The 27,976-nt window shown below is 44.9% G+C and overlaps 1 protein-coding gene across 2 annotated transcripts in view; it reads left to right on the plus strand.

The window, feature by feature from the left end:
- Positions 1-27,976, plus strand: part of EIF3M (eukaryotic translation initiation factor 3 subunit M) — a 219,293-nt gene that overhangs the window by 160,934 nt on the left and 30,383 nt on the right. For both annotated transcript variants that reach the window (XM_069623566.1, XM_069623567.1), the window contains one exon: positions 4,190-4,271. In XM_069623566.1, the coding sequence (XP_069479667.1) occupies positions 4,190-4,271 (82 nt within the window). The remainder of the gene's footprint in view (positions 1-4,189; positions 4,272-27,976) is intronic.

Below are 27,976 nucleotides of genomic sequence, written 5' to 3' on the forward strand. Positions count from 1 at the left end.
CAGTTCAATAGGCCAAAGTCAATGGGCTAGTGTCTTGGATAGGAAACAGCAGTTCTTGAAGTAAACGGTAAAGTCTTTGCCAACGTTCTCAGAAGTAGTTTGTATGAAAAAGAATCAGGTGTTGATTAGGTATGCAAGTTGGGAAAGTTCCACAAACTTTCACCGCGAGAGAGGCATTCTCTCAATCGGGTTGGCACAGTACCTAAATGTGAATCAAAAGATGCTGCTGAAGACGCTGGTTCCTGGCAGTTCCTGCATATTTTGCTGTTCCTGAGCCTCAGCCGTGGGGATAAGAGGGAGGATGTCGGGACTCCTGCACTGCACGGGATCGTCGGAAAACGCTGACAAAATGGAGTCACTTCAGTTCTAGTAGCTGTCGTCAAGCACACAAGCTGGTGTCCTTCCCCCTGGTTAATCTTAACCAGCTCCGAGAATGGTATCCAGGTGGCTTACGAGTTGATTGGTGCCACCAACTCAAAGGACGAAGTCGTCCTTCAAGGGGCTTCTGTGTCGAAAGGAGCTTTGGCGATTCAGACCTGCAGCAAGGCTTCACCGGGCAGCCCAACAGTCCAGGAGTTGCAGCAGCCATCCTCTTCCAGCTCGTCTTCGGTTCTTTCGTTCCAGTGGTCGACTGTTTTCCAGTCCACGAGACTCGCCTTTTAAACAGTTTTCTCCCATTCATTCCAGCCCCGCTGCCACTCACCCAGCAGGGTGGCTGTCCTTGCCAGACAGTCAGCCAATCACGCCAGAGTGCATTTGGGTCTCCTAGGAGACTAAGCACAGTGAGTTTCAGGCACCTCCCTCACTTGCCCACCCCAGAGACGCCAGAGGCGGTCTTCAGTCCTGAAGCCCGCCAAAGGCATGGAAACAAAGGGACCAAACCTGGTTTTGCGCACACAGACAAACACTAGAAGGACCTTTTCAAAAGGAAATGGTGAAAAAAGAAGACCGGGACCCATTTAAACAAGGGCTTAAGGCGCCATCTTAAAAAACATGGCTGCCGCGATTTTTAGCTACCGGTGTTCACGGTTGGAAAAATCATGGTAGTTGTAAAACCACTGCCACCAGCCGTTTCGATAGAAAGGAGTAGCATTTGACTGCTATGTGAGTTTCTAGACACGGATACTAAGTAACCCCTCCAGCACTCTATTGTAAGAAAGGGTGTGCTGGGTCTAGGAATTTGGAAAAGACTAGTAAAGTCAATTTCACTTTATCTTCTTCTTGGAAACAGTAGTTAATCCCATAGAAGGTATTTAAACGTGGGACAGCCTAAAAGGCTTCCCTGTGTCACTGCACTGAGGGTGCTGTGTGACACAAATAAAAAAAACAGGATGCGTATGGAGTTGTCTAAAACTCCATAACCAAAAGAAATAAACACAGAAAACAAACATAATTAAAAAGTACAGAGTCCCAAAGTTCAGCAAAAGAGCTGGGGGTCTCTAGAGTAGAGAGGAATTAGCACATTTTGAGAATTCTCCCCAACAGTCACCGGCTCATAGGACTTTGCATTCGATGGATGTGGTTCGAATGCTGAAGTTTTATGTGGCCAGCATGAAGATTTTCCGGAAGACTTCTCAGCTTTTTGTGAACTTTGGTCCTGTGAACCATGGGAAGGCCTTGTCCAAGGCTTCTATCTCCTGACCCCATGCTGGAGAAGGAACAAGCTACTTAACTGTAACTGTTATTCTCCAGCATGGGTCTGGCGTGGATTCACATGTGAACCCTCCCTCCTGCCCCTCTGCGGCTCTTCTTGGTCATACTGCCACTTTACGTGCTACCAAATCTGAAGATGGCTTCCAGAGGAGGGGCTTGGGTAGAGGGCAGTCATTGGCTGGGGCAGTATGACCCAGAGCTCAGTGGTTGGTTTATAGGACAAAGACAGTTTATATTCATGAGCATGTGAATCCATGCCAGACCCATGCTGGAGAACAACTGTTACAGGTAAGTAACGTGTTCCTTACTTTGCCTGCACCTGAGCCCTATCCCACCCTACCTACAGCTGGCTCCTAGACCACTAGGGTCCCTCTTCTGCCTCTGGGAGAACTCATGTAATAGAATTTGGAAGGGCTGGATACTTTAAGGGGTCTGCCTTGAAAAGTAAAACAAGTTTTGAAAAGTTTACTTACATGTAAATGAGTGAGTTGGTAACTTTAAACTCTGAGTGAATAGTTAAACAAAGTTATTACTTACCTTAGATATGTGTTGCCATTCTGAAAAGTATATATAGGATTTACTTACCTTGAATAAGCTTTGTGCATTCTTAAACAATTATTCTCAGTCTTACTTTCCTTGAAAACTGTTTCGCCATTCTAACACAAAGTAGGTAAAGGGTTAATTTAATTGCCTGTGAATTGGGTTCCCCTCTTCCGAAAAAAGTATTGCTGTTGATTTCACTTCATTATTCCTGATGTTGCTTCCCCTGACTTGTTGTTAGCGGGTCCAGAATAAGTCTGCCTCTGTCATACTTACCTTTTAGGTTGCTGTTAACTCCTTACAAAAGTATATAGGTTTTACTTGCGTTGAGTATAACTCTGTTATCCTAAAATAAGTTTGTTATTGCTTCCCTTAGTCTGTGAACATAAAAGCAACTGTAATTGAATACTACACCCCAAGGTCCAACTCCCCTAGAATAACTGTTATTCTGAATCAGAGTTATAGGTGTTTTACTGTTCCTAAGTTTTCCACTATTCTGAAAAGTATATTGTCCAGTTGGCTTGCTATGTGGTTTCTTGCTGAGCGTAACAGTACAACTGATGGGGCCTACTACCCTGGCATTACTGAAAGTAATCTAAAAGTAACTATTGGTTTTGACTTCCTTAGAACTGTTAGGTTATCCAAATTAGGTTATATGCTTTGGTCTGTGTACCTTCAAGCATAGTGGTGTGCTTTTATATGATCTGTGATAGTACGTATTGCCCCCAAGATTTATCTGGACCTACTTGTATTTAAATAAACCATTTATTTTTACAATACATAGTGTTTCTTTGGACCATTTGTATTCCAATTTCTTTGTACTGATTCTACAGCCGTCTCCCCCTCCTGAGATAAGTCTGACTGCTCCGTCTATGCTACCCTGAACTCAGGTGCTACAACCTTATACTAAGAGTGCAGTCTTGTACTATCTTAGTTGAATGGTTTTACTAAGCCCTTAGTTGGACTTCAGAAAGACTGTCGTAACTGAGGGAGTTGGTGGGGGTTCAGGGGCGATGTGCCCTCGGCTAAAGAGCCAGTTGTCCTGCACACTGATGCTACGTCAGATCTATGCCCTGAGCTAGAGCCTACAAGCCCCTCAGACGAAAGTCCGGTAATAGAGCTTTTATGCCCCTCTGTACTAGGCCCGGGAGGATCCAAAGATCCTCTTGCCTCGTACCGGTAGTAGTCTTGCCGACGCCTCCCGGTCCGAGAACTCTCCAGAAAGGAGTACCCTTTCTGAGGCACTTTAAAAAAAAAATAATTAAAAAAAAGAGTTTCACTTACCTTTTCTTTGGTTTTCCTGTGTTCAAATCTCTTCTGATGATCTGGCAGAGACCTCGAAAAGATCTCTCCACCTGGCTAGCCTGTTCTTAAGTGAAACTGGAGTAAGTGTGTTGCTTGCGGCACACAAATTCCACTGGTGTTCCTGGCCCAAATACTCTAATCACAAGTGAATGGTTATCTGACGCAGGAAATGGGGTGCTGCACGACACACACCTACCGAACCCGACATGCGCCAAGGGTGTGGCACCATAGGCCGCGGTCAGCATGCGCGTTCATGTCTGCTCTAATGCCTATGCGCGCCTAAATTAATTCCCTTAAATGGGAAGTGCTATTTTTTTGCAGGGCAAAAGAACTCTGGTCCCGTCCCCATATGGGGACACGCATACAGTATGGAGTTGAGGGGACAGGACGTAGAGTATATTGTGTTTTTATATAATGGGCATTTTTCCACTGCCCATAATGTTCAAAGTTGTTATGAAAAAGTCTTGGATCTGAAATGCAAAATGCTTGTTCGTGTTGGTACTGAAGGGGTTGACCACCTTAGTTAACATGCACATATTGATTATGTACTTTATTCTTCATATTCTTGAACGATTACAGTGTGTAATTATTCCATTGCATTATTTTGATCTGCCATATTTTCCAAAATCTCTTTGGACGTAAAAGCAATCAATTTGTGGCTTAAAGAGTATTATTTTTTTTTTTTGTGTAGCTTTTAACTATCTTTGTGAGTGCCAAGTTATCATCCTATCTCCGGTTCTACCAGAATAACAAAGACTTCATTGACTCTCTTGGTAAGTAAGCTCTGGTAGTATAACAAGTGTCTGTGGGTGTATGAAGGTTTTCGTTTTCACGTGTAATACAGAAAACTTGTATTCACTCTAGCTAAATTGCTCTTTGTGTGCCTGTATAAATAAACTATAAATAAGTTGAAACGGGTAATTGAGCAACACAAGCACACCACACGCTTTTACTTTAGTTAGCAAATTAAAAATGTTGCGAACCAGTTATGCTCAATGGTTTAACATTGGTCATATCTACCACCACCTTTCCTAAATTCAAACTGTAACTGAGATAGTATGTTGACATTTTGTCTTAATATAGGCTAAAATCACAAAAGTGATGGGTGGAAGAAGGTTTTGAATGATTCTGAACCACTGGCATTGCTCCGAGCAACCTTCCACACCACCATTTTTAGCCTGTCTGCCTCATTGCAAAAGGGGTCCAGCCATACTGCAGGCTCTCTCCCAGCCACTCTTTTACTGTTGCTACTCTCTACTGGCCCCCTGGTCAAATCACCTCTTTTTCTATCAGAGTGGGCAGACCTCTCCTTCTCCCTTCTGGCCTCAACCACTCAACTCCACCTCCTTGGTAACCTCAACATCTACCTTGATTCTCCCTGTTCCTCATCTGTGCTTTTTCGCGACCTCTGTGATTCACTCTCCCTCTCTAACCTCCCCTCCGGCCCGACTCACTCTGCTGGTCACACACTTGATGTCCTCTGGCCTCCCCCTCTCTACTTCCCTCACCACTCCTCTCTCCTGGAGTGATCACTGCCTCCTCTCATCTTTCCATCTCCCCGCAAGCCAAGCCTACCCCAAGATTGCCACCCACCTTCTCGGACATCCGGCCCATGAAGCGTGGCTCAGTCCAGTCTTTCGCTGCCACCTTCTCCCCTCTACACCCTGGGCTGACTCACACCCTGAAATGGCCCTGTCCCTGCTCTACTCCTATATTTCTGCTACTCTCGATGCTCTTGCCCCTGTCATGAGGATCCGTTTGAAGTCCAAAGCCAAGTGCAATTCTTGGTATGACTCTGACCTAGCTACGCTTTAAAGTAAGTGTAGGGCGGCTGAGAGGAAATGGAGGGCTTCTTGCTCATCTTCTGACAAACTGGCCTGCCGCCTGCTCCAAAGGCAATACCGAGACTGTCCGCAACAAGAAGAAAGTCCACATTCAAGCCTGCATATTTGCGGCATCTAACAACTCGGCTGAACTCTTTAAAATCTGTAAAGAGCTGGCCAACCCCGCTGCAGTCTCAACCCCTCCTCCCAGCCCCTCTGCAATGCCCTTGCCTCTCATTGTATCTCTAAAAGCCGGGACATCTTGTCTGCCCTCTCCTCTGCTCCCTCCCCTCTCCTTCTCTGCTCGCTGACTCTCCCTCAGCTAACCCCCCCTCTTTCTCCTCCCTCTTTCTCTTCCTTTCTCCCCTGATGAGGTTGCTAGACCAGTACGATCTATGAAAGCCTCAACAAAACGGGTCCATCCCTGTTCCGCTAAAACCATTAAGGACCACATATATACACCCTCGCTCTGGCCCTTGCCGATTTCTGCAACCCCTCCTTTGCCTCTGCATCTTTCCCCTCCGAAGCACTCCCTTGTGCATCCTCTCCTCAAGAAACCCACAGCTGATCCTTCTTGTCCGGCTAACTATCGCCCAATTTCCATTACTCCCTTTTTGGGTAAACCCCTGGAAAAGCTGGCCATCTCTCAACTTAACATTCATTACAATTCTGTTGGCTCTCTCCATGACCAACAATCTGGCTTCAGAGCTGCCAGAAGCATGGAATCTGCTCTCCTGAACATCCATGCAGACCTGCTCTCCAACCATGACTCTAACATTCCCCCTGTCCTCATCCTACTTGACTTCTCCTTTGCTTTTGACACGTTCAACCATACCATCCTGCTCAATCGTCTCTGTGACAACCTGGGTGTATCACTGATCAGGCTCTGGCCTGGCTGACCTCTTTCCTCTCTGATCGACCCTCCCAGGTATAACTTTGGTCCTTCCTATCTTCTATCTCCCTCTCTACATGTCATCTTCCCCAGGGGTCTAACCTCTCACCCTGGCTTTTCAACCACTACCTGGCAGCTCTCGCCTACTGCTTTTCCATTTTCCGATCAAATTTCCAGTACTATTTTCAGGCTTCCTTCAGCCACCTCCTCTCCTTCTCTGATTGCCTAATCGCCATTCAAAATTGGTGTGGTGCCCAGGATCTTTGTCTAAATGCCAACAGGACTGAGATCCTCCTCATTTGTACACCTTCACCATCCTTTCCCCTCACACTCTGGCCGGCCTCCCTTGGCCCTCCTCCTACCTGCGATGCTAAGAACCTCAGGGTCATCTTTGACTCCACATTTTCCTTCTCTGCACACATCTCTGACATCTCTAAAAAGTCAAACCTCTTACTGCACCTCCTTAGAGGTACTCTGCCTTTCCTCTCCTTCCCTCAGAAGCTCACTGTCTCCCAAGCTCTGGTTCTCTATAGGTTGGACTACTGTAACAGCCTCTTTCTAATTAATCCAGAACAGGACTGCAAGACGTTTCCTTGGCCTCAAGACCTGGGATTGTATCTCTCCAGCACTGAAATCCTTTCATTCGCTCCCAGTGGATGCAAGGATTACATTTAAAACCCTCTGCATTGTCCACAAGGCTTTCTGAGGCCTGGGTCCAAAATAACCTCAACTATCCCTCTGTAAATACCTCCCCTCTTGAGCCCTTCACTCCTCTACTTCTAGCTCACTCATTGTCAGTAGTTTTTCTAAGAAAGGAGCTGGGGGTAGATCGGTCTTCGGCTGGAGCCTTCCTTTGGAACAGCCTCCCTACCACCTTAAAACTGGAGGAGAACCATCTCTGGTTCCGGAAGCACCTCAAGACCTTCCTCTTCGCTTCTTCCTTTGCCCCTCTTCTCACCTGCTGATCTGTTTTTCTCTGCACCGTGCACCTGGCCGCCCTCTGTCCTTCGGGCCCAGGTACCTGCTCACCCTGCCGCACTGCCTCTGGGCCACCCCTTGCACTGGGGTCTGTATCCGTACCCATACAGTTCCCCCACCCACATTTCTTCTGCACTTATCAGATACACCCTATCTGACTAACCTAGCACTTGCCACTTGCTGGCTGCACTACCACTGTTTTTCGCCTGTATTTATTTTTACTTATTTTTATTTATTCTGTTCTCTCCTCTGTTCCGGACGTTCCACTTCTCCCCCCTTCCATGCCCCCCCCTTTTCTCTTTCGCATGCACTTGTGCGTTATTAATGTCACTGGGCCTAGTAAGATTGTTTTCTTCTCCCCTGTTCCCCTCCCTTTGCCTGGTCGCGCTCTGAAACACTTGTGTATGAGCGCGATAATGAATAAAATAACTTTTCATTTCATAAATTAATCAGGTACTGCCTGCAAAGGTAGCAGCCCTGCCCGAACTGTTAGACCAGGTCCCCTCTGCATGGAAACGCAATCAACCCCAGGCATGTTTCGGCCTTGTTGGGCCTCCTCGGTGAAGCTAAGCCTGACATGGCTGCTAGAAAGTATGGGTTTTACCACTGTTTATTCCTCTCTCAAATCTGCAAGAAGATGATGGTGTTTGTGCAGCTTTGAAAATTGTAATGTGCGAAGATTCCCATACTGTGTTCCTTTCCAGAATGCACCACTATCATCGGACTAGTGTTTTCATTTGCCCTTTTGAAGGTGAAAAGAATCTATCTGCTGGCATGTGTGTTTTTGTCCCATTTTTGTGTTTTACATGCTCCATGTTCAAGCATGTCCACCTTGTCTAGATGGTTGTCTGTACATCTAGTGCTTTGACGAACAATCATTTATTTCCAGTTGCATGCAAATTATTTTCAATGCAAGGCCAAGTTATAGCAGGGCTGTATAAAATGTCTGATATGCTTGCATATGAACATCCATCTTTAATCTGCAGTGTTCTATTTTTAAGTAACCTGATCAATGATGCATGCATATAACATTATACATGGAAAATATTTTGCCTCTGCCTACCACTTGTAGTGTTGCAATTTCAATGTTTGCTCAATACAGAAACTTGCAATGGTTGCTGCTGTTAAGAATTAGTGCAGTCCAACAGGTGTGGGACTACACAAGACTTATTTGTTGGTATTGGGTAACGCACCTTTTAATATAGGCCTATACTACACTAAGTTGGTAGTGAGTAATTCATTCATGTTACACATTTTCCAACACCAAGGGTGACGTCATTTGATGTCAGTATAAAACTTATTTTATATCACCTTTGCAGTATTGAGTTATTAAGGAGGTGTTGGGTAAGAATTCATGCAGTCACACTATGTGATACTACACAACACTTATCTGCTTGGTAATGGGTAACCCACCTTTTGGTATAGGTCTGTACTACACAACTTGGTAGTCTGACTGAGCAACCAGGCCTCGCTCAAGACGGGTAAATGTGAGCTGCAGAGCTGTACAAATTAAATGTGTCAATGCAAGTAGCCAAGTAACACTTATACTCAAGGTTTCTGTTGTAGTTCTTTGATCAATTTTTAAATGAGCGTTCTTTAAAAAGGCAATTTATGTAACACTGTAAATATACTTTAAAATTACATTTCAGAATAGGAACAGGTGAGTGGATACTCTTTGGATATGCTTCTTACACAATTCCTACACCCTTAGGGGACTTCATTCACAAGGTCAGTAATGGCATTCATATATCACACTAGTTACTTTGCAGATTCTGAGGTTGCAAAAAGGAAAGGTTTAAGGAAGGAAAAGGTTAAACAGGTTTTCAGTAAATGGAGGACAACTAAATCTTCCAATGAAATCTAGACAAGCTTTTTCCAGCAATAACAGTCTATAACAAGTTACCACCTATGAGGGACAAACAATATCAAAGGCAATGGACTAGAAGAGTATTCAGGGAGCCAGGACAGCCAAGGTCAATTGGAACAGTCTATGGAGCTGAGGCACTCATTAGATTAGAACAGTCTTGCACAAAGTTAGAGAGTTTGTAGAAAATCACTTGTAGGGTCACAAGCGTCTGTGAGAAAGAATTGGACTCCACTCTAAAAATAAGCTAATGCACTTCCCAGCAGAGAAAGGCACAGCTCAACCGAAATTGAGGTAAGTACTGCATGTCTTAACAGTATCTCTGGTTTGAAGAAGAGGGGTCGAGCTGGATTCTGTCTTGCTACAGCGATGCAGACCCGTGTTCCTGAGCCTTAGTCTCTTTGCTTATAGAGAAGTCCCTCAAGCAGGGGCTGGGTTCAACCCCTTTAAGCTGCTCTATGGCCATCTGCTTAGAGGCCCTATGGCCCTGATCAAGGAAGGGTTGGAGAGTGCTCCTTCCCTCAAGCCGGTGAGTGTCACTGACTATGTGTTAGGCCTCCAGAGGAGAATGGCACTCGTGAGGCCAGAAGCTTCTGATAACTTGAAAGCAGGTCAGGCTCTAGTCAAACATTGGCACGACCAGATTTTACTCCAGACCAGCTTGTATTAGTTATGGTACCTACAAGGCAGAGGGCCTTACAGGACAAATAGATGGGACCCTTCAAGGTTGTGGGTAAACTTGGAGAAGTCAATTATTTAGTGGACTTGGGCATCCCAAGAAGGCCTCTAGGGTCTCTCACTAACCGTCTGAAGGCTTATGTTTCCAGACCCGAAATAGGAGTTTTGCTTCTAGCCTGTGATCAAGAGTTGGAGGAGAATGTGCCTCTCCCTGAGCTCCTCAGGGGACAACCCTACGATAAAACTCGCTTTAGATCTGAATCTGCAACAACAGGAGGAATGCGAGGCTATGTTAAATCAATTTCCCTCCCTGTTCTCGCTAACACCAGGCTTGACCCCTTGAAGCCAGCATGACATTCTCATTGGTGATAGTCTGCTTGTCAAAAGCAGGGGTTACAGAATGTCAGACCATGTAAGATTCCACATAAAGTAAGAGGTCAAGAAGATGCTTCATCTTGGGGTTATAGACTGGTCCAGATGTACTAGTGCCAAAAGCAGGAACCGAGGAATTGAGATTCAATTGAGATTTGCGTGGACTTTAGAGCTCTTAATGCAGTTACCATGACTGTTGGCAATCATTTACCCGGGACAGACGAGCTGGTGGACAAACCTGGTTCAGACAAGTTCCTCAGTACATTTGACCTGACCTCAGGCTATTGGCAAATAGCTCTGACAGTCCATGCCAAGGAAAAAACTGCATTTTCTACCCCAGGAGGCCTCTACCAGTTTAAGGTTATGACTTTTGGACTCGCAAATGCATCTGCTACATTGCAGAGGATGGTGAATCTAGTTCTGAATGGGATGCAGGACTTCTGCATGGCATACTTGGATGGTATTGCAGTGTTCAGCCCCACTTGGGAAGAGAGTCTTCACCACCTTGGATATGTTTTGCAGGCCCTTGAACAGGCGCATCTGACCATAAAGGCTAATAAATGTCCAATTGTTCAGAGTGAAGTGGTCTACCTTGGACATGAGGTAGGAGCAGGTGAAATATGGCCATTACCTAGCAAAGTACAGGCTGTACAAGACTGAGCCACCCCTATTACTCAGACCCAAGTGAGAGCCTTCCTAGGTCTCACTGGGTACTACAGGAACTTCATAGAGAGCTATGGAACCATATCTTCTCCCTTGAATGTGATCTCCTCACCCACATTCCCCAAGAAGGGCAGGTGAAATGAGGAGTGCACTAAGGCTTTTGAAGGACTGAGAAAACCCTTTGTCAAGCTCCAATCTTGACAGCTCCTGACTACAACCAATCCTTCATTGTACAGGGGGGAGAATCCTAAATTAAGGTGGTCAATCAGCCTCCACGGGTTTGATTTCACCATAGGGTGTAATCACCAGAATGGTGATGGTCTCTCCAGAAAGTATGACCGACTGGATTAAGAGATTCATCCAGGAGTGGATTAAATCCTCCTGTACCTTAGTCTATTTCATTCAACCTTAGAGACCCCCCATCACTTTTGCTGGACTTTAGGACTTTTAATTCTTATCCTGGAGTGAGTGAGACCTTTTTCTCACACTATGTATTTTTGATCTGATTTGGACTCCGTTTCATTTGTTTTTGGAGTCTGACAAAACTCTTTAGGCATTACTTTTTTTATGGTGACAGAGATAGCCTTTAGTTTTCTCTTAAGGTTTAAATACCTTTTCTTGTGAGAAGTACTGTTTCCCAAGAATAGTAAAGTGAAATTGACTTTACTTAACTTTTTCTTTCTGTAGATCCAGCACACCCCATCTTATATGGAGTGCTGGGGGTGAGGGGGTTAGTTAATAGCCCCCTTTTCTACTTACTCAGGTAAAACATTTTATGTTACACTCACTACTTTAAATGGCAGGTGGCAGTGGTTTAATTTTTCTACCATTGTGCTTTTCTACTGCAGGCTGAATCCTCAGCTGCAGAATAGCACCCAAGGCTGACCATTGTGTCAAAGTGGCCCTGGTCTTCCTTTTTCACCATTTCTTGCTTTTGAAGTCATACTTGGGTTTTACTCTGCACCAAACCAGGTTTGTCCTTGTTTTGTCAGTGCTGAAAGCCTCCTCTGGCTCCAGCGTGTCTGGAAGGGCAGGAAGCGAGGGAGGTGCCCAAAACTCCATGTGCTTAATCTCCTTGGTTACTTGAATGCACCCAAATGTGATTGTCTGGCTGTCCTTGCAGGACAGCCACCCTGCTGTATGAGTGACAGCTAGGCTGTGAATGGATGGGAGAAACCTGCATAAAAGGCAAGGTCTCTCAGACAGAAGGCAGAGTCGACCACTGGACAAAGAATCTGAAGAAAGAAACGAAGAGATGCTTGCTGCACCCTCCTGAACCGTTGGTTTGCCCGGTGAAGCCCTGCTGCAGTGCTGATGCTCCAAATTTCATATCGACTAGAGAAGCTCAGAACAGACGACGACTTCCCTTGGGTTGGTGGGACCATTCGACCTCAAGACTGAAACCCCTCTCCCTGCTGGCTGTACCACCTTGCTGTGGCTGGAACCGAGTGCCACGGGTCAGAAACACCAGAAATGAGTGAATCATCTTTAAGATAGACCCAAGCTCCAGGAAGATCCTCAGGACCCTCTCTAAGCAGGACAACCCAAGCCTGAGCCACCTCACGAGAGTGCTAGACCCCAGAAGCAAGGGGAGCGCATAGGTGTCCAAGAACCGCTGTGGTGCTATTGACCAGTAGCTCAAACCTTGAAGTGCCGCTGATTTGGAAAGAGACCATAGCTGCCGCTGACCTTCAAACCGCAGTGCAGGAGTCCCCAGACATCCTCCCTCTTGTCCCCACGACTGAGGACCAGAAAACAGGATCTGCAGGCTGCAACAGGAACAGAAGCCGAATAGATCCTCTTCTTCCAACCTAAGGTACTGTCTTGACTGAAGGGGTACTTACCTTTTTGGTCTGTAGCTTGTCTGTCTCAATGGAGACTTACAGTAGCTGCTTTTTCGGCAGAGTTGCTTGCAGCTTCACAAGCATTACCGCTGGTGGCCCAACAGTGATTCTTTTCTACAAACTCTATATAACATTGTGCAAGACTTTTGTGCTATCTACAAGAAGTGCCTCAGCTCCCCTAGTCTTTGTTCAATTGATTTTGGCTGTCCTGGCTCCCTGCAGACTCTTCTGACCCATTGACTGTGTTTAGCTGTCCCTCTTAGATGATACATCAGTTACTTGTATTGCTGGGAAAGGGTTAACCTATATTGCATTGGGGGATTGTAAAGTACTTACCCGTTCAGAAAACTTGTTAACCTTTTGTTTCCTTCCCTAATCCTTTCCTTTTCCACAAACTCAGTATTGCTTTGAAGTGCCAAAAGTGATCTATCAATGTCCACAAAGTCCTAGCTATTAAAGTCACCTGAGGGTGTAGGGAGTGTGTGTGTGTATGACATCCCAGAAGGGTATCTACTGAACTTAAATCTGAGGATGTGTTTTTGAAGTATATTGTCTATTGCTATATAGTGCCCTTTCTATGAAAGCTTATTTTAAACTGACTGTTCAATAAATAATTATTTCACTAGACAACCTTGAGTATAAGTGTTGTTTGGATACTTGTGAAGAGGAGGGCCCAGTGCCCTCCCTGGGCATGACACCAATGGACCATGCAGCCGAGACAGGACACAGGGCAAGGAGGCAGACTGGCCTGGGCTGCTTTCCGAAGTCATCTTTATTGAGACATCAGAAGTTGCAGCAATGAGCTCCCAAAATCACTGGGTTTATATACTTTTTCACGGCTGATGCAACATTTCATTTTATTTCGTAATTCATTTTGGTTGTCTTTCAATTAAAGAAGAGCCCTTATTTATTCCAGGGTTGGTTGGCTTGACTGTCAATCATCAAGCCCTCATGACATAATTTGGCAAGACTATTTTGATTGTCACTTGACCTAATAGCTTGTGTAAGTTTCAGTTAAAAACACATTATAAATCCTTTTTCTAGAAAAATAACAGCCTTGGGAGCCCCTCTTGAGTCATTTTGGCAGGCAATACCATGCTTTCCTGCCAGGAAAGTCTAAATATAAGCATCAGCTGCAGTGCACTGCCCATTAACTCAACACATTTGTTGCTAGTTTAACAGCTGTTCTGTCTAATTAGTACTTTCTCAGCTCTGTAACTGGCCTCCTCCAGCCCATCAATGCCATGCTAGAATTGCTGCCAAGAAGTTCTAAATATAAACCCAGACATGTCTTTCAGTGAACTTTCAATGAACTGCTGTTAGAGCATTATTTAATTATCTTTGCATGACTATGGGTTTTTCCCCCCACCATCTTGGTGGGGGAAAAAACCATCCGCCTCCATCAGCCATTTTAGAATCCAGCCCGTCTGAATATTTAGCCTTTCTACCTAATGGCAACCTACTTTTGAGCATAATTTATTTTCTGTCCAGTTTCCAGACTACATTTTTGACATTAATGATATATGTATACTACCTGAGATACCCTCCACTGCGTAAGGCATTCTGATTCTAAAAAATATATATCGCCCTAAAATGTGCCTTTTGTCCGAAAAAGCGCTACAATTCTGATTTTTGCAATACTGGAAAAGCCTGACAAGTTATCTGCATTCGATTTGAGGGAAGGGTGGGGGTCTAGAAAGTCTAGCCCCTCCTCTACACTTCCCCCCTCTGGCCTGTATTTAGACACCTATTCAATACATGGCCACTACACCCAATGTCCACCCTCTCCCATATTTAGTATACCTATACATCCCTGTCCTAATCACCCCCTCCTCAGTGCGGGGAACTGTTTTAACATGGGAGATATTGTAAAACATTTCTACAAAGTCAACAATAACCTATTGTATTCTCCTAGTCTAAACATGTATGTATTCCTAAAGAACACCTTTGTTTGCTTTTATCGGAATCCCACCTCTATTAGCCACTTAATTTTAGACTAACTGTATACATCAGGCAATTACAGCCACTACGATAATCGAGAGAAAATCATTCCTTGAGGGAACCCACCAGCCCAATATCTTAGTCTGTCCGTGTACACCTTTTGGTTTGCACATCTTCCTTACTCCTACCCGATAACGACATCTCCTTATTTCTCGTTTATTTATAAAGCGAACCAAAACCGTAGATATCTAGGCTCGTTACATAGTTACAAAAGATGCATACAGACAGGACAGCAAGACAGTTGGAAATGTTTACAATAAATTACAGGAGTTTATACAAGTTGCATGCTGATATTTACAGAAAAGTTCAGATTAGTGCATTAATTATACATCGACGGATAGGAGCCAGGATTTCGTATTCTTCCTAAAGCTAAAGTAGGGTGGTTTGGTTCTTAGGTCAACAGGTAGTGAGTTCCAAAGTTTTGAGGCCATAACTGGAAAACTGCTTCCTCCTGCTTTTTGCAGTTTAAATCTAGGTACATTCAGGCAGTATGAGTATGTAGTTTTGGTAGGCAAAATATTTGGGGGCAGAGTTGGTGAGACATTTGTGCGTAAGAGTTAAAGTTTTGAATTTAATATTATCTCTAACTGCAAGCCAGTTAGTACTCTGTCTGATGTCTGAGATATGATGGGTTATAGGAATATTGAACACACTTCTTAGAGCATTATTCTGAAGCATTTGTAATTTGTTCATATTGAATTTGCTCGAGCCTAAATATAAGGCATTTAATAGTCTAATTTTTATAAGATTGAAGCTCTGGCCAGTATGGTGCAGCTGGCTGTCGATATAAAGGGTTTGCACGCATTGATCAATTTGCATGTGTATGCTGTGGCAGATGCAGTGGCATTAATCTGTCTCTTTAGATTTAGAGCTGAGTCGAGGTAGAAACCCAAGGTTTTCACCTCTTTAAAAACTTTTATATTGTTGCCGTCAATATTGAAGGAATTGAACTGATTACTTAGATTATTTAGTCTTGCTACAGAACTGACAAGGAGAAGCTCCATCTTCTCGTCATTCAGACAGAGGCCGTGGGTGGCCATCATCTCCCATGGTCTTCCGCATGCACATTTCGATTGTTTATTTTCTTTCATTTTTCTTCCATTAACACATCTATCACCTGACTCCTCTTGCGTTGGCATCTTCCATGTCCATATATCTTTATCCTGGTCTGATCATCTTGTAATTGTGTCCTTTAGGTCTCCCAGGCCCTTTAAATGCATAGGCCCGGAGTCTATCACATAGCAATTGAATCTTTCACAAAGAACAATTTAAACAAGGGATGCGGTATTCAGTTACTTCTTCTGGAGTACACAAGGAAGGGGGAGTCTTTGCTGGAAAATGTTTGCTTTTACAATTACACAGCAGAAATGTCTGTGAATGGGCATCTGGCTGGGTCCCTTGATCTTTTTCTTTCTGCTCGCAGGTTCGTATGCCGCCAATCTCCTGATGTATACCTCTCTCCCGTCCATCTGTAATATAAAACTGAATGAGTTTCTTTTGAAAAATAAGTATGTTTCTATCGCCAGCACTTCATCCTCAACCCCAACCCTTAAAAGCTACTTGTGTGTTTCTTTCAAACATTCCTGCCTCCTAAACAATCTCCAATGTGTGTTTCTTCATTTCTAATATACCAAAGTGACTGCTCCTCTTTCTTTTTGCTCCTCTTTAAAATGCATGCTAGCTGATGTCAAGACCTGGCTCATAATCTGGATTTAAGCAATAAATACATCCACCTGTGTCTGATATTGCCCTTATTTTCTTATGGGCTTTCCTTTCTTCCAACACTTAAGATCCTTTTAAAGGACACATTTTCCCCGAAGGTCGACATTCTCAGACCAAGGAGTTTCCTTTATCATTAAAATAATAAACGACAAAGAACATAACAGATTAAAAACATTTCAAAAAGGACATCATCTTCTGTCTTCTTGGCGCATCCGTAGCTGAAGAAGACAACACTGGTGTAGGTTCTTGCTTTCTGTGGAAAATCGAAATAGAGGCAGTCATTTAGGCACTGGCAAGAGGGTCCGGTTTCTCCCTAGCATAGACCAATTTTCCCTTCTGTCTATAAAAAGAGGTTTACTAAGATTATCTCTTGCTACTTCCAGCCCATTTAACTACCAGCCCATTTAACTATAGGCTCGCTTTTTGTAGATCGTTGGTGCACATTAAATACTGCATTAATTAGCGTCGCAATCAGGCCTGTATTCGGCTTTTTCCTGCTTAGCTGAATGTTGTTCTATGTCTTTTGGAGTCTTCCTTTTGGTTGCGTAGAACCGCGGTCATCTCCTTTCCTTGCTGTGTTTTTATTCTGTTTGAGACATAATAAACAAGTTTCGTGGTGCGCTGCTTGCTGCTTCGCCTACACTAATTTAGCCTACCCCTGTTAATTGGAACCCAACACTGTTCCTATTAAATATATAGAAATGTGACATATAAGAAATACATTGTTTGCCTATTCGAACCATTTCCTTCACGTCTGCCAAATCTACCCTTTTGGCATTTTGCTGTTCATCAAAATTTAAAAAGGTTACTCCACCTTTTATCTGAAGTCTTCGACATCCTTGTCAGAGATGGTCATACTTGATTATACATGCTATTCTATGCTCACACCTGTTTGCGCCTATCTTGGGAAAATGCTATATATTAAAGACTGTATCCCTTACTGCCTTTTTTCTGTACTCACCTGGGTCCTCTTACTCCTAATAATGATCAACACTGTGTTCACATGCTTGCAGTGTGAACCAATACTTACATCTTTTGACTCTACTAATACCTACCTTTGTCATGATATAAAGTTTTTTCCCATTATATTACTCTACTCTGCTAGGTCATGTAGATGATCCTCTTGTGCTCAAGAAAGGGCAATAAGTTTCATCTGTAAAACATAAACCATCATCAACATGCACATTCAAAATGTTTTTGTTACTTACCCTTCTATGTTCTTGGGATCAATTTTGTATAATATTCTCATGTGATTAACTCAATCTTTGTCAACCGTACCCCTTTGGTCCTTTATTAATCAGATTGTCTTTTTTATTAAAATACACTACATTTTTCAATTATGGCCAGCAACCTCAATGGTGCTCTTTATTTTTCCAAATCTGAATATTTTATTTATTTATGCTTCTTGGTGTTTTAATATCCATTCATTCATTTTTTATTTATTTCACCAAATTGATGTCAATTTTGTTTAATTGAGCTACTTATACCTATGCTGTATAAGGACAATTGTTTGATTTCATCTTTAACTAATTAGTCTAATTATAACACAGACCTTCATATTTGTTATATTATAATCCCTTCTATGCATATATTTTTATTGTATTCTCCTATTCATTTTTCTAGACCAATTCCACAAGGGCCTGTGGTCCGTATGACACTTGGCACTCTCTCCAAGCTTTTCTCAAATTATACTGAGCGCTGCTACATTATATCCGCTATAAGATTTTCCCTTTTCCTTTCCAGTTTGTGATGCTCCTAAAGAAACACCCCTTCATCATCTGTTAAGCCCTATCTACATATGGCCCCCTCAGCGACGTCAATCAGCCTAGACCCTTCCTTGAGAACCATCACTGTCCTCCGCGGTCCTCTTATTGTCCCTTCCTTGGAGCATTGCCTTTTCCTTTTGTACTCATGGCTGCTTCTAATCCTGGAGGGATGATCCCCCCCCTCTTTATCCATAGGTATTCATGGTTTAAACAAAAATTCTCACCACTTTTTCCTCTAGACCAAATATCCAGGTTTAACAAAACGCTCTCCTCACGACAAGAAAGACCTCTGGTTTTACCACAATCCTCGCAGGGTCATTTTCCCAGCACATGCCAATATAAATTCAACCGCGCTCAAATGGTGCATTCCAAAAGTGGAACACATCCCTTGATTAAAATAACTGAAATCATCACGTTTAAGTTTTGTCATCCAATCTTTTCCCAAAACATTGGCAGGTGCCTGTCGCCAATATATCAAAGATCAGTCATAGCACACTTCTCCTATAGAGACTGATAAGTCATCAATAAAAAAAACTCCACTTGTATCTCCCAAAAAAACCCTCAATCTTCTGATGATTTCCCACCATGCAACACCTTTCCGCTTTCATTGCATGGGCATGCAGTCTCAGTGCCTACCAATAGAGCAAAGATGTGTTCCTCCTACTGCCACATTAACCCTTAGCTCCTCTTGGTGCCTAGTGACACTAATAATTCTTAGCACATCAAGTCAGCCTGTGGACTGCCTCATTGTGGGTGCATGAATACCCCTGTTTCTATGAAAGGATTTCCTCCTATCATAATGGCACCTCCCATTCTGGGTGTCAGTATCTGTCCTGTGTTTGCATATTGCTAAATCTGCATGGGGCTCACTGCACTTGCCTCTGAAGTGAATCCGTTTTTATACTTGCTCTAGTTGTGGTACCTGTTGTATTTTCAGTACTTACATCTGATGATATGTCTGATTCTGGGCAAACTTCCCTAGTTTGTGAGCTATAAACTGGAGGATAAGCTGCCCCCTCCCCCTTGAGAATTGTTCATCTTATGCATATCCTTGGCTTTTACATGGGTGCGAAGTGGCTTTTCATGCCACATGTCCAGCATATAAGAGGCGTTTTTCTAATTTACCCTCCCTGCATGCCTTGATTATCATTCTGCACATTCTAAAACCTGCCTTAGTTTTTCTACAAACCACCTTTCTCTGTAGGTCATTCCTTTATCTTATAGCATGAATCCATTGCTTTCTTGGCCCATCTGACACTAATTTGCCTACGATGCACTCACTGCTTGCCGCATTCCCAATTTTCCTCCGTCAGTATTGCCCCTCCTATAGCATATTTTGACACTTTCTCTGTGAACCAACTTGGCTTCTGCAAGCTTTTCATATTTTTCTCTGCTTTCAACAGCCTGCAATAATACGCGATAGTCACTGTGTCTTTGCACATGACATTACTTACCACTCCCACAGGCTTTCCCAAGCACCTACTTCAAACAGTCTCTGACATACACTGTGGTGAAATACTGCCACTGTTTCCACCCCTGCTTGCACTCTTCAAGGGTTTAGTGCTCCTGAACATGAACAAGCAAATCCTTATTTTCTTTTTGTTCATAGTCTTCAAAATCTAACTTCTTTTGTATTGTGTTTAAAGAAAACCTGATATCCCTATATCCCTAACTGATGATCCTCATGTGAAATTAAAAGCATCCGGTGCATGTGTGTGTGTATTTTTAAATACATTGTCTATAGTTCCTCGATCGCCTACACTTCCATAAAATCAAGTGTGCATGCACGTGTATGCATGCCTTCTCATGTACATGCATGCATGTGTATGCATGCCTTTATATCACTCTCTTTTTGCAAGCATAGCATAAGAGATTCTAGCCTTAACGGTCTCTATTTCTCCAAGAATTGTGCTAAGCTTCTCTCGTTTTTTTCCTGCGAGTGCCTCAGCCAGTTTGCACTCTTTCATAATTACATTTCCTTTTAACCCCTTAACTGCGAAGGGTTTCCCCTCTCCCCCCAGTGCAAAGGCCTTTTTTTGAGAATTTTGGTATGTCGCCATTCAATCCCTTGTAGCTATTTTGTTACATGAGATTTTTCGACCAAATTTGGCCCCTTCTTTTCCCACATGTAGGCTGTCATAAGGTTATCAAGGAATCCTAGTTTGCTGTAGGGGGTGAGAGAAAATAACCAAAAAAAGAGAACATGTGTTTTTTCAGAAAATGCCAATAAAATGATGTACGAAGAAGTCTGTGGTTTTTTCCTTCTAAGAGCTAGGAACAAATGGTTTTCTATGCTGAATTCGCCATTTTCCAAGCTTTCAAGAAGAGGTTGAGTGGAAACCAAACAAACATATTTCGATATGGTTACCAGCCGTTTTGTGAGAGGTAGGCCATTTTGCCCTTTTTTCCCAATAGGACATGCGTGGACGGAATGGAAGAAGAGGGTAGGAAAGCTGAATGGAAAGACAGAAAGGCATACATTTCTTAAAAGTAGACAAAATTCCAAGTTTAGGAAGGAGGTATTTGAGCAGGTCAGGCAACATTCCATAGGTGGGGGTGGGGGGGGGGGGGGGGTTCAGGAAAATGACAGGGAAAAAAAAGGTATGTGGTGGACATGGGTGGCCCGGTAAGGCAATGGCCTCTGTGAATTCTGAGAAAAGCAATGCCCCGCTACATTCCCCTGACACTTCCAGTTAGGAAATCACACATTTTTCTTAATGTTTCACAAAACAAGTAATGCCACAAGCCAAAAACTGAGCCATGGTACACAGGTTTTTCATGCTTACTGCCTAAACGGACATACATGGCATGCGTAAGTAAAGAAGACAAATATGGTGACGAAGGGCATGCATACATTTTTTGTTTGAAAGAGCACAGGCAGACCTTTTGAAGGGTAGGTGACTTGTGCAGGTTACAAAAGTGTATAGTGCCTAAAGCAGCGACTAAATGTGGGTCACATTTGGGAAATGAAAGGGTTGTGTGACAAAGTGCAGCAGCAAATGTTCGGAAACGTTATGAGAACCACGCAAACACAACAAATGTCCTACCTTCCAGCGTTCCCACAGGTGTCCCAACGAAAACGGTACCGCACATGTGTGGGTGCACCTACCTGGGTGGAAAAAGTGTTGACTGTCTACAAGTTCTAAGGTAGTCCCAGGGAGCCCTGGCAGGCTCACCAACCTTTTCCGGAAGGAGAAGCTGCAACGCAGGCCAGCTAGAGTTCCAGGATAGTCGGGGTAATGTCCCTGGCCTTGGTGGGCTGTCTCCCATATGGGGCGACCATTCCCAAGTGCAGCAGCGGTTCCAGGGAGCCCCGGCACAGTCCCCGACCTTTCCCCGATGGAAATTCTGTAATGCTGCCTAGCCAGAGATCCCGGATGGTTGGGGGTGATGTCCCTGGCCTTGGGTGGTTGTCTCTCATGTGGGTTGACCGTCCACAAGTCCAGTAGTGGTTTCAGGGAGCATCGGCTGGCTCCCCGGCCTTTCCCAGAGGGAGAAGGTGTAACGCAACCCAACCCCAGCTCAAGGATGGTTGGGGTGATGTCCCAGGCCTTGGGCACCCATCACCCATGTGGGTCGACCATTCCCAAGCCCAGCCTGGAGCTCGGGCTGGGCTGCATTACAGCTTCTCCCTCCGGGAAAGGTCGGGGACCCTTCTGGGGCTCCCTGGAACTGCTGCTGTGCTTCGGGATTGTCGACCCACATGGGAGTAGGATGCCCAAGGCCAAGGACATCACACCGACCATCATTGAGCTCTGGCTGTGTTGCGTTACACCTACTCCCTTTGGGAAAGGTCGGGTAGCCTGCCGAGGCTCCCTGAAACTGCCGCTGGACGTGTGGGTGGTCAACCCACATGAGGGACAGCCACTCAAGGCCCGGACATTACCCCCAACCATCCTGTAGCGCTGGCTGACCTGCGTTGCAGATTTCCCGTGGCGGAGCGAAGGGGACCCTGCCGGGCCTCCCTGGAGCTGCTGCTGTACTTGGGGACTGTACACCCACATGTTACATGGATGCCCACGGCCTGGGACATCACCTCCAAGCACCCTGGAGTTCTTGCTGGCCTGCGTTACAACTTTTCCCCACCAGGGAGTCCCGGCATGGTGCCAATATCCCCCTGAAGGGAAAAGCTGTAATGCAGCCCAGCCAGAACTCCAGGACGGGTGGAGGTGATGTCTTCGGCCTTGGACATCTGTTTACCTTGTGGGTGTACCGTCCACAAGCACAGCGGAAGCTCCAGGGAGCACCGGCCGGGTCCCCTTCCCTCCCCCGAGGGAGACTCTGTAACACAGCCCAGCCAGCACCGCAGGATGGACAGGGTGATGTCCCTGGCCTTAGGCGGATATCTCGCATGTGGCTTGACCATCCCCAAGCCCAGCAGCGGTTCCATGGAGCCCCTGTAGGGGCCCGACCTTTCCCTGAGGGGAAATTCTATAATGCAGCAGAGCCAGAGCTCCAGGATTTGTCGGGGGTAATGTCCCTGGCCTTGGGCGGCTGTCTCCCATTTGGGTTGACCATCCCAGAGTAGAGAATCTGTAACGCAACCCAGCCAGAGCTCCACGGTGGTAGGGGGTCATATCCCTGGCCTCGGAGCAGGACGATTAGGTGCGGCCAGTTCGGCGCGGGAGCCAATTGGGTGCGCTCATTTTGGCACGCCCAATTCGGCGCTATGACGTTTGGCCGCGGGGATGTTTTGGCGCGGGGTGGGGGTTACAGTATTTTTTTACAGTAATTATTTTAAAGCACATGCTTTAGAGTATTTTTTATTGTGAATTGCCCGAATACTTTATTTTTTTTTCTTTATCAATTGTTCAATCATGGGACTTAAATATAAAACGTTTGCTGCCCAGGCACAAGGCCAGTTTTGTCTTGTGGTTAAGTTCAAAGCCTCACAATCTTGCAGGCCATGGCTCGTGGCTGGGCTAAAGCTTTTAATTTTATTCTATTTGCAAAATATCACATTATTTTTATTTAAAAGAGGGAATTAACGAAAGGTTCTGTTTATCCACAAACCATGGCCTACAAGACTCTGGGGTAGAGAACTTAACACAAGGCCGCTACCTTTGAGGTGGTAGTGGGCAGGGGGTGGAGGAGCGAGGTGGTAGCTGGCAGGTGGTGGGAGGGGGAGGTGGTAGTGGGCAGGTGGTGGGAGGGTGGAGGTGGTAGTGGGCAGGGGGTGGATGAGCGAGGTGGTAGCTGGCAGGTGGTGGGAGGGGTTAGTGGGCAGGTGGTGGGAGGAGAGGGGTGGTTGTGGGCAGAGGGTTCTTTTTTATTGTGAATTGCCCAAATGCTTTATTTTTTTTTTATTAGACTGTTCAATCATGGGGGTTAAATATGTAACTTTTGCTGAAATATCACATTATTTATTTTTTCCAAATAGAATAAAATTAAAAGCTTTAGCCCAGCCACGAACCATGGCCTGCAAGATTGTGAGGCTTGGAACTTAACCACAAGACCAAACTGGCCTTGTGGCTGGGGCGCAAAAGTTGCATATTTAACTCGCATAATTGAATAGTCTAATAGAAAAAAAATAATAATAAAGCATTTGGGCAAATCACAATAAAAAACACTACACTTCACGCCAGTCACTTGACCCCAAATTATTTTCAAATGCAACACGTTGTCAGGCACAGTTCCTGTCAACGTGCTGCGTTTGAAAATAATTATGCTTTTAAATTTGGCGTGAGGGAGTTCAGATGTCCCTCGCGCCAAATCGGCGGCGCCAGAAAGGCTCCCACGCCGAAATGGGTGCGGCGAACTGGCCGCGCCGAACCGGCCGCGTCAAAAGGGGGTGTACCGCCCTGGCCTTGGGTGGCTGACTCCAATGTGGGTTGAACGTCCCCAAGCCCAGCTGTGGTTCACGGAAGGCCCGGGACATTCCTTGTCTTTTCCCGGAGGGAGAAGCTGAAACGCGGGTCAGCCAGAATACCAGGATGGTTGGGGGTTATGTACCTAGCCTTTGGCACCCGCCTCCCATCTGGGTTGACCATCCCCAAGTGCAGCGGCAGTCCCAGGGACCCCCGGCAGGGTCCTCCTCCCTTCTCAGAGGTAAATTCTGTAACACATCCCAGCCAGGCCTCCAGGATGTCGGGGTGATGTCCCTGGCCCTGGGCACCTGTCTCCCATGTGGGTCGACCATCCCCAAACCCAGCCTGGAACTCGGGCGGGGCTGCATTACAGCCTTTCCCTTCTGGGAAGAATGGGGACGCTGCCGGAACTGCCACTGGACTTGGGGACGGTCGACCTGAAACACAGGCCAGCCAAAACTCCAGGATTGGTCGGAGGTGATGCCTCCGGCCTTGGGCGTCTTGTCTCTCATGTGGGTCGACCGTCCCCAAGTTCAGCGCCAGTTCCGGGGAGCCCTGGCAGGATCCCCATTCCTCCCCGAAGGTGACATCTGTAACGCAGCGGGTTTGCGGACGGTCAACCCACATGGGAGACAGCTGCTCTCAGGGAAACGCCAATGTTCTGGTCTGCTGGCATGGGGGGCAATTTGTGGCCTGATTTCCCAGGCCACCAAAATATCTCCCCAGATGATCCACTCCTGCCCACACCAACAATCGAGCCCCAATCCCACCCACCCCAATGAAAATGGGCCCTAACCGTAGAATAATACAAAACAGTACTCTCATAATGTTGCAGCTGCTCGCATAGAAAAAGCTGTAAATGAAACAAAAAACATTTGTTACCTGTGGTCATCCCAGCAAAAAGAAATCATAACTAATACTCTGATCACATCCCCCTTTCAAGCCATACCTGGTGGTCTACTGACCCTCACCCCCCCACTCCCAGTAAAAATACATTTGCCCCTTCCTAGGGGCAGATTACAAGATTGCACTAGCAATCTGCCCACAGGGAGGGCTACATGAGAGCCCCCCATCCATTTGGGGTGAGGGGAGGGGGCCACCCCCCCTTTTCATTATATAAATCGATGGTGGTTTAGGGTGCCCCCCACCAACAACGTAGATTTTTTTTAAATTTAGTTTTGCCCCTACCCTAGAGGCAGATGGCCACATTAATGTGCCCATCTGCGCCTAGGGTGGGAAAAACGTACTGCCCATGGTTGTGGGTGGGGGGGTTGTACCAAGATTTCTGGTGGCCCTCTCCCCTCCACCCCAAATGTATCCCTCCCTGGGGGTAGATGGGGGCAGAATTCTGCCCCAGAGAGGGCTACATGAGGCGCCCCCCATCCACTTAGGGTGGGGGAAGAGGGCCACCCTCCTTTCATTATAGAAAAATCCTGGTGGTGTAGTGTTCCCGCAACCAAACCATTTTTTTGTGTATTTCTTTTTACCCCTTCTCTAGGGGCACATGGGCACCCATCTGCCCCTAGGGGGGGCCAATGCATGCAGCCCCATGCTTGGGGGGGAGGGGGGGCCTGCACCAAAATGTCTGGTGACCCTCTAACCCACCACCTTAAATGGGATGGGGGCATCTACCCGCCCACTCCCCCTCCACTTCACAAACAGACCCCTGGTGGTCTGGTGACATTGCTGGGCGCGGATAGAGCGTTCTGCGTCCCGATCCGCGCCCAGAAATGTTTTTAAAAAAAGGTGGTGTTGGAAACGACACCTCCCTCGATCTGAACGGAACAATCGTGCCGCAGATAGAGGGAGAGAAAGGTGGAGACTCAACTTTTCATTTTCACTGCAGCAGCCGAAAATAGCTGCCGCAGTAAAAATTACTTTCAGTTTCATTATGCGTGCTGACGTAAAACTGACAGAAATCCAACCCCCGGGCTGTGTAGAGGAACCTCCTCCTCACATAGCCCAGAGGTTGTATTTCATTTTTGTGCAATCACTGCTTTGCCGGGATCGCACAAAATGAAGTGCCAAAAAGGACGAGTTATCTCATCCTTGGCAACACAGAGGTAATGTCAAGGACCTTAGGATAGCTCGTCCTAAGGGGTTAAACAACTCTTACTAAATATTGTCTTCCTCATTATTATTATTATTCAGGATGTGTGCTTCTACAAAAAATACTTCAACCTAATGTTTTCTCATTTCAACTGCTTTAAATATACCATGCCTCTTACTCATTTTGTGTGCGCTTTTAACCTCAACACGCTTTGTGAGCACTTTCCCTCATTGCTTCCTTAGTATAAATACACATTTTTGCATTGTTACATGCATTCCTAATTTTTTCAAAAAGGCGTTATTTCATTTATTTTGCTTTTCCCCATAAATATTCACTATGCTTATTCCAATATCATCCGCTAATACATTGACTTGCTTTTTACTGTAATTTGCACTCATTTCATTTTAAATCTCAGTGAAATTTCTTTCAACTCTTGGGCTCCTGGACACACTTTTTTTCAATATCTTCTCCAAACGTCTCTTTCACTAACATAATGTATGGTGAAGGAAACATTGTTCCCCTGCTTGGCACCTCTTCAATGTGCTCTAAATTCTTGGTGCACATCTTAAACTTTCATGCATAGCATCCCATGCTTCTCTATTGTATTGCAATACCTATCCCATGCTGCTTCTCTGTCCCTTTTAATATATACATTCTTGCTAATGTGGCCACCCACAGCACTCCTCTTGTGCTTCTATTCAGCAATCTTTCCATTTTTGTTCTCCCATTGCACACTGAAACTGCTTAATAAAACATTCTTCATCTTTCTTATCTATACAATTGGTCCATACCTGCCCCAGAACCTATGCCCTTTCCAAGTGTCCCATTCCTTCTCAACAAAGGACGGCTATTTGCTTAATCCAAAACCAACACAGTTTAGGGCCACTCCTCAGTGTCTGATCACACATAAAGCATCATCATTATTCCATTAAATGACTAGCCAACCCACTTACAATGGGAAATGACGTATGCAATCCTAATTAGCATCTCAATGCCCCACCCCCCGGCTTTCTCATAGACAGACAGCAACTGGGAGCCACCTCTAATACAAAGGCAATGTGTTCACAAGAAGGTTCAACTATACATCACTTTTCTAACATAAACAATCAATTTTTCCAAATATGCATTTGTGCTCTAGTTTAGACAACTAAGGGTTAACTCACCTTGCAACATACCAAATTAAAACCAGTGCTTCTATCAGCATTTGATCTTTAATAACTGTACACTTAAATGCCTTAAAATATGACATTTTTCAAACTATTTCATTTGTCAATTGCTCAATAAATATCACTCATTTCAACCTCTGAGTGCCCCCACTACGGACCATCACCACTACACATCTATACATTGAAAATCTCAAAAAGAACATGTATTTAATACATTCGGGTTCAAGTCCCAGTTTCCATATGCGTCCTGGCGAACCCCAGGCCACTTTAAGTCGGGCATTTAAAAAAACAGATTTTGCAAAATTACACAATTTTATTTCTTAAACATGAATGCTCATACAAAATAATTTCTTCATTCACTCATATCCTTGCTAAGACCATTTAACAACTGCATGTTGCTGTTTCTCCTGCGCAAGTTATCTCAGTATTAACTCAAAAGTACAACGACCCTGATTTTTTTTTTTTTCCTGCAATGCTAAATTACCCTTTGGACTTTGCAAACTGATCTCCCTGTCGTTGAACGGGGCATCATAGTTGCTTTCAGAGCAGCTTCAAACAGTATTCACTGCCTGCGCCTGCGCTGGCCTTTTGCCAAGCTACGCAAATCACTTTAAGAAAATATCTCTATTTCTGCTAAATTTTACTTTTATTAGCTCAGCTCTTCTAAGCAAGAAAGGAATGTGATGGCGGATTTGTGTTTCATCTTGATTTACACTCCCAAAATTCTTTTCCTTTGGAACTACGTAGCTAGTTGTTTTTAAAAATGTATCTTTTTTCATTTTTGTCGTACTTTCTCTCCTTCGTTTGTGTGAAGGGAAATGCGAATTTCTATCGTTCAAAGCTTTGTGGCTT

This window comes from Ambystoma mexicanum, chromosome 11 (genome assembly GCF_040938575.1).
Source record: "Ambystoma mexicanum isolate Mex_15411 chromosome 11, UKY_AmexF1_1, whole genome shotgun sequence".
NCBI lineage: Eukaryota > Metazoa > Chordata > Amphibia > Caudata > Ambystomatidae > Ambystoma > Ambystoma mexicanum.